A 7895-nucleotide genomic window follows, 5' to 3' on the forward strand; every position below is an offset into this window, starting at 1 on the left:
TCTGAGTAAGAGTACCTGCATTAGCCTTCAAGTCTTCAGGGGTGACCATGACCACGAAACGGATCGTCCTCTCGTTACGAAACATCTCATAGGACCAGCGACGGATGGAACGCATGCATTTCACTGCAGCAATACCATTATTGGCGATCAACACCTATGTTGTAGAAACTGATCAGTGTTTGGATCTTTCTGTTTTTTTCACGGAAACAAAGCAAACAGTAACTTTTATTCATACCTTTTCTATGACCCGGTTGCCACCGAATCGAGTGACGAACTCAGCAGGAGATGCTACAGTGAAATCCCTGTGGAGATCCATCTTTCTGTGTTCACGTCCTTTTTTCACCAGGTGAGGACCAGACATGCTAGGCCTAAAAAGGAAAACTTAAAGGTCTGTATTTTGACCAGCTGCAAGGAAAAAAAACTCCCACAAAAATGTAAACAAGACATTTTCTGTCAGTGTTAAGGAGGTCAAATAGGAGTGAATTCAAATCGAAGACTTGAAATGAAGGTCATTTACAGAGACAGGTTGTACTTTTTAAAGTTCTTATCTTATCACCAAAATGTAACCTTTATGTAATTCTGTATTAGAAACCAAAAAGGAAAACATATCTATTTACTCGTTATTTAACTTTTTATCAGTAGTCAACAGTTCTTGAAGTTACAAAATGAGAAGATATCAAAGAAATGACACACTTTTGCAGACCTTAACCTTTATCCCACTTTAGTTACTGAAAGAGAACACAATGTTTTGCAAGGGGACTAAATAAGTATATTGCTCCTTAGAGAGCAATCTGTGATATTGAGTAATTGGGAAAGTTTCCAAGTATTATCTTTAACTCTGAGAAAGATATTTTAACATGAAATTTATAAAATATTTAAGGGGATACTAAAACTCAAAAAGAGCTCTTAAGCCTCAAAAATGTAAGATAAAAGAAAAAATAATTAAATTTGTAAAAAACAAATACTTTTTAACCTGAAATGTATGAGCTATCGAACATTAAAGCCAAATTATACACACAACTAAAACGTTAGGCAATTAGGTTTATGCACATTTAACTAATTACCAGTAAAGCTTTAAAAGCAAAATTTTATTTAATTTAATTTCATCATACTATTTTTGAATTTCACAATAGTTTTAACAACATACCCACAAAACCCATTCTGGAGCAACGAGAATTTCCCCCGAAAGATATACAGGCCCCTCTCCCACCTGTTTCTCGACACTGCTGGTCAGGCTGGCTTATACAGGGCAAACACATGTTACCCTTACATTAAGGAAATATAGATTTTTCTGACAAACTAAAGCTACAGTAAAGGAGCACTACTTAGTACTCTAAATAAGCTGACACTATTTTAAAACTACAGTTTTGAAGCTATTAGCAGCCATTCCTACTGAGCAGCTAACTTTAGGCTGATTACCAGAGCAGATAAGTATTAATAACCTTCCAATATCAGCTTGTAAAGTCCCCCAGAAGTATTCTAGAGAGAAAACAGTGGCAAAAAAGATCAGGTCTACGGTATGTTTCCAAATCTCAATAACATTAAATAAATCCATTGTAAGGTTATCATTTGCAGAGTTATAATAACATATTTCAATATCCTAGCAGGTTGCTTCTTTAACAGTTAAAAATCATAATTATATTTTAATATTATTAGCTATATAATATTTTTGCATGTTTTAATATAAAGGTGCAAATGCCATAGAATTATTGTTAATTGTTAATAGTGCAACTCTTTTTCATTTTCTATACAGTACTTATATTGTAGCTTTGAGTATCTACCTATATTGTTATCAACCAGATATGTTAACATCAGGAATTCTGCATACTTTTTAATATGTATTAGATGTTATAAAGATTTGATCAAGTAATATTACTCAAAACCAAGGGTAAGAGAACAAATTAACCAATGGGATCATAAACTTTAAACATAATCAGATAAAAGTGGAGCATGCAAGTGGATTCATTCCAATATTTGTTTTTTAACTAATACCTGACCAATATCAGATATCAGTGTTGGACTGGGACATCCCTAGTATCTTTATTTAAGGTTAAAATAACAAATATCTCCCATATCAAACCACCCATGCATAATCAAAGAAGACATTTAACCCAATAGCAGTACTGTATATCAAACTGGTTCCCAGATGTCTTAGCCTCTGACTCACAAAAATAAAGTCAAATAAAAAAAAATCTTTAAGAGAAACATGACCCAGACCTTAATTTAAGTAACCATTACAGGTGAACAGGGCTGAGCAAACACTAAATGAGCAGAGACTTCCCTCAAACATAATACCGATCACAAAAGCAAAAAACATTTCAGAGGTAGTGGACATGTTAATTAGGCTTAATTCAGTTGTTGCAAAGATAAAGATTAGTGGAGCTATTTGGAGTCCATCCATTTTTTTTTTATTGGAGTTAAAGCAACATTAACAATGTCTAAAATATATCAATAATGATAACAATGATTATCCATCCCCTATAATGATTGGGGATCCTGAGAAAAAGAGTAATTTTGCCTATGCTTAGGGCTGACTCTGTTTTTAAAGCTATCCAACTAAAATCATAATTAATCAAAAAATAATAATGCATTTATAGATAGATGTTTATTTGTTGTATAAATAACAACATCTGATCCACATACATACCAATAGATTCTGTCAGCTCCCCTCTACTAGCCTTCATGCATTAAGATCCATTTGCTCTATACCAGCTGTTTCTGGGAGCATTCCTGCATGTCTGAGCTTATGTGAACTTTAACTCTTGCACTGTACCTTCCACCGAGGAAGTAAAACATGCAATTAAAATACAGCCTGATAATTTTTTTTAACAACTCTGAGTTATTTAAAGTGGCAGGCCTGCAGCAGGTAGAGGTCACTTTAAACGGGCTCAGAATTTAACCTGTTGTAGGATTGAGCTCTAATCATAATCATGAGGGTATGTGCCAGCTTTTTTATGCACCGTTTCATGTCAATCAATGTCTCTTATGTGATGTGCCCGCAGTTACTATAAACTGCATTGCTTTTTAGCTTTTTATGTTTGTTTGTTTTACAATTTCCTTTAAGAAAACTAAGCGCTAAAGTGAAATGAACTGTGTGAACTGCAGAAAACTCTGTTTCCTGTTATATGGCGCCTGCACAGCGTGCACCAGCTGCTGTTTTCTGTTCTCATAAAGACATCAGAGTTACTTTTCTGCAGTTTTGCTAAAACTTGAAGCTGATTGTTTACATACCAAACCGAGTAGCAGCAGCTATCAAGTGTGAGTTCAAACAGACAGAGGGGAGTGAAGGAAAACACTCACCTCTGGAGGTAAGGGAATAAGTTATTCCGCTCCATGATCTGCTCCCTTTTACACCGCTCAGGCTCTTTAGCGGATTTTTGAAGCTATTTCTTCCCAGATCATAACAAACGGTCTGCACATAAAGTCCTTCCTCCTGGGTGCAGCTGAGCCTCCTCCCTTCCCCCCTCCCACATGAACAGCAGCACAATATCTGTAGATCCTCTGAGGCGCATTGTTGGCTGCAGATATCCAACAGAGCAGACCCTCCTCCCCGTTTTTATTTCCATGCATCTGTTGCTTCCAGACTCTAATTTTCTATTTTTTTTTTCTTATCATGCACGTTTTCTTACAAATTTTAGGTGTATGTTGAAATTAAATGTTGCAGGATTTTTGCAGACAGGAACTGAATTCATGCAAGAAAAAACAACTTTTCTGTTTATTATCTTCAGTCTTGGTTGAAGTGTGTGCAGAACAACAACATGCTTCAATACATGCTGGTTCCTCTTTGTCTGGAGGAGGAGTTAGTAATAAATGAAAGTCAGAAAGATCAGTGTTTTTTGAGGGGGGGTGTTAAACCAACTCCAGTCCCCCAGGACCGCTGTCCTGAATTATGTTGCCTTTCAATGATCTCACCAGCATGCTGATAAGTTAGATTGGCTCCTGCTAACTACCCAATTGTTGGATCTTGAAGATCTGCACATCTAAAGGTCACAGGATGCTCTTTTGATGACTAGTTTGACACTATATACTTAATTTCTTTTCAACTTCTTCCTCTGCAAAAAAATAGATTTATGGAGTACTTCACATAGCTATATGTCCAATAAACAGGTTTATCACCTGAGCTGTGAATCCCTGCTGCTCCTTTAAAGTTACCAAGGGTCTCTTGGCTCCTTTTCAATCTAATACTTTTCCTTTGTTAGCCTATATTATGTATTAAATGAGACTCAAAGCCTGGGATGCTGTTTTATTATTTCCCCTGCTTTAAACTTCTCCATAATTATCCCCCCGCTTTCTCTCCTGTGTAAAATGTAGTTAAAAAACTAATTCCATACTAGTATGACTGAAGGTTCCCCCAAATCGTAAAAATATAATGTTAAAACTGAGCTCTGGTTGTCAACATGATCTAGGGATATTTAGCATTTGGATCCGCTATATTTTGTAACTTTAACGTTTGAACTTGTCAAATGCAGAACAGCATATAATAGAATAAATGAGAACATTTTAAGCTCAGTTTGTAACTCTGTTTCTGTCATTCTTTTTCTGAAATAATTCCAAAAGAAAATGCAGTTTTAGTGACTATGTTCAAAACTTTAACCAGATTTAGCTTAGGAAATACAGCTAGAATTTAAAACGTCCAAAAAGTAACAAAATTACTTTATTCTATTTCTTTGTGAGAAGATTACAATAAGCCAGATGCTAAGATCAAGGTGTGATGTGTGTCTTTAAAGATAAAGGTTGTCATTTAAAACAATTTAATGTAATAACCACTGTATATATGAAGCACTAATTGATATTTGTCCTTTAGAAGTTGGAAGAAGGGAAACCAATCTGACATATTTTAAATGAAAATAACAGCCACGTGACATACTTTTCTAGATTTTTTATAACTATAATAAAACCCTGTGCAATATTGTGGTAATATAAACGTCCATCTACACCATTTAAAAAACAAAAGACCTTAGTTATTCTGCATCCTACCTTTCTCACTTTCATGATGATGGTTACCAAAATAAGCACGCCAAGCAGAGCAAATAACTATGAGCACTAAACTACTCTTCTGACCCTCATTAAACAAAACATTTTGCAGCAGAAACCAAAAAAAAAAAAAAAAAAACCCAGATTAAAAAAGGGGTTAAATCTAAAAATCTGTTAAAAACAGATTACTGTGTTGTGACCCAGGTCGCAAAAAATATAACTCTGAAAGTCACAGGCCCAGGCTCTTGTTCCAATAATAGAGCCGAGATGTTTGGCAGGCATCAAAAGCACAGCTCCATGCAGTCAGGTGATAACACTTGCGGAGAAGGAGAACAACGCGTTAGCAGGCGCTATATATGTGCTTCGATTACATTAGGTCAGCCAATTTTAGATCGGACCTGGAAAACAATCCCTGGTTAGTTATTTGAGGTTAGTCAGATGCGTTTGAACGTCACATGACAGTGCATTAAAACACCCCCTGAGCTCAGATGGTGGGAACTAAATTTACTTTGATGAAGACAAATTCTTACTTTAGAACCACAGAGCTGGGTGGTGGCACAGCAGCAATTGCCTGCTCAGTGATGGATTTGGAAGCTGATGCTCCCCTTGGAGGTTTTGTCAATAGTACTTCATCGTCTGAGGAATTATCTTCCGATGCTCCAAGGATGAACTTGAGGCGCCCTCTCATCTCTGATCTTGAGCTCAGCCTCGGTGGGATGGCTTTTGAGGGTTTCTGGGTGTCCTGCAGCTGTGGATGCGGTGAAAATACCTCACAGGAGGCCTCTGTATGATCAGATTCCGCTCCTGAGTCGGAAAGACCTGTAGACTCAAAACATGGTGGAGGGTTGTTGCCATCGATACATTTCGATTTGGGTACAGCTGCTGAGAGGGAAAGGCTCTCTGCATGAGAGTCGGACTGTGCAATGGAAATCTCCTTCTCAGCTGATTCTTGACTTTTTCCAGGCATAGCTACTGTTTGGGTTTTATTTCTCCATAGTAGCAGGAATACCCAGATACATACCAAAGCTACAAGCAGGAACATTTAAAGGCATCCTCCCGATGCTATAAGAAGAACAAGATGGACATAATCAAATGCAAATGGAAAAATTACCAGCTTGAGCTGTTTAATTGCGTGGAGGAAAAAAATGTCAGTCACTCTAACATAACAAAACGTAAAGGAAAAAAAAAATCAATCAAGGGTCTACTCATTTATTTCACAATAAAATTTATTATAGTTAATGATAATAAATAAAAACAGATTTAGTCATAAGAAACTGGCAGAAGCGAAGGGTCCAATAAACTGAAAAAACTCACTTGTAGCATTTGATCCTGAATAGTGTCCTAATCTGAACATGTTTCCTTTGAGGTGATAAGGGGTCAGAAACTCAAAGCAGTTAGGCAAATATTAGGCTAATGAAAACCCCTCAAAACCTCTCAGTTTGTCCGTGAGGATATGTGTCCCTGAATGGCAGAAGGATCCACCAGGAGACATTTCTCAACCATGCGGGGTCCAGTACATAGGCTCCCTGAAACAGCTGACAAACATGAGAGCTAAGTGTGGCTGCTGGATATGGGCTAAAGGTCATCTCTGAGAGGAGGTCCACTTCACGTGTTAAATAAAAAATAAAAAAATCTAATAGATTGACTGAAATAATGATGAATAAAAAGGGAGGTGTACAAATCAATATAGAATATATGACATATTTACCCCTCTGTGTGACTAAGGGGGAAATCACATGAGAAAATCACCTGGAACTGTTAAAAATAACAAATTGTGACAGAACAACGTGTCTTTTCATTTGCAGGCTGATTTTTGTTTATACACAATCTGATCATGTCTGAATATAACGAAAAGGGCAGTTTAATGATAACGGATTAAAAATGAAAACTGTAAGTTTTTAACAGTTTACTCAAAAAAAAATCTGCTATATATATATATATATATATATATATATATATATATATATATATATATATATTATTAAAATGAAAACTGTAAGTTTTTAACAGTTTACTCAAAAAAAAATCTGCTATATATATATATATATATATATATATATATATATATATATATATATATATATATATTATTTCAAAACACAATCCTTGATGTTTGACAAGGGGAAGAAAAATAACGGTCGGCCCAGTTGTAGCCGGTCGGCCCAGTTGTAACCGCTGGTCTAATGTTTCCCCTCTCTGGGACAGCTTTAAATGTCACCTACCATTAGCGACCGGTGTGTTCTCCACTGCCCGCGGACCTGCACCTCCTCATGCACCTCCTACTTCTCTCAGCAGGCAACGTAAACACGTCCATGGAGGTCACGCTCCTCCCATAAACAGTAGGCCGCAAAGATCGTCGATTCACGGCAAGTATATCTCTCTTCCTCAGTCCCAATCGCACTTCAATTTAAACGACTCATCTCTATTAGTATATCAAGCAGTTAAAGGAACATAACAAATATTACAAATTTCGGATACTAAAATAAAGCACGTTATTTAAAGCAGGTAGGCCTGGTAAAAAATATTAAAATTCAGAATAATACATAAGCTTAATTGTTTTTTCTCTATATATAATTTTTAAGTAAATTGTCTTTTTTCGAAAAAGGGTATTTCACACAACAGTGTCTTTGTTATCAAGCAAATTTGCCTCACAACATGGCAAATAAAAACTAACTGGATAAGTTAGTGTTAGGGTTTCTTTCTTTGTTGAACAGTTTGTTTAAATTTGTGTAAAGAAATAATAATACCATTTTTCATTAATGTTGATAACCTTCCCTACTCTCCTCATGTTTGTTCTATTGTCAGTGTATTAAGCCATATTATAACTGGCTTGCACATAATAAGGCTCTAAAATTTATTTTATTTAATCTTACAATAACATAAATTTCATTTAAAAAAGTAACGACATTAATAACGCTGTA

At 35.8% G+C, this 7895-nt stretch overlaps 1 protein-coding gene across 6 annotated transcripts in view; it reads right to left on the reverse strand.

Moving 5' to 3' along the window:
* The window catches only part of acacb (acetyl-CoA carboxylase beta), a 32322-nt gene extending 25048 nt beyond the window's left edge, over positions 1–7274 (reverse strand). For 2 of the 6 annotated variants that reach the window (XM_038290093.1, XM_038290090.1), the window contains exons 1-4: positions 7197–7274; positions 5505–6036; positions 236–368; positions 16–154 (exon numbers count right to left, since the gene is read on the reverse strand). In XM_038290093.1, the coding sequence (XP_038146021.1) occupies positions 16–154; positions 236–368; positions 5505–6016 (784 nt within the window). In that variant the 5' untranslated portion in view covers positions 6017–6036; positions 7197–7274. Of the gene's footprint in view, positions 1–15; positions 155–235; positions 369–2647; positions 2769–3300; positions 3467–5504; positions 6037–6288; positions 6443–7196 lie in introns of those variants that run through there. The other 4 variants (XM_038290091.1, XM_038290092.1, XM_038290094.1 and 1 more) reach the window with 4 other exon arrangements.
* Positions 7275–7895: the final 621 nt, after the last annotated feature.

This window comes from Cyprinodon tularosa, unplaced genomic scaffold (assembly GCF_016077235.1).
Source record: "Cyprinodon tularosa strain WSP-4 unplaced genomic scaffold, ASM1607723v1 ctg275, whole genome shotgun sequence".
NCBI classification, from domain to species: domain Eukaryota; kingdom Metazoa; phylum Chordata; class Actinopteri; order Cyprinodontiformes; family Cyprinodontidae; genus Cyprinodon; species Cyprinodon tularosa.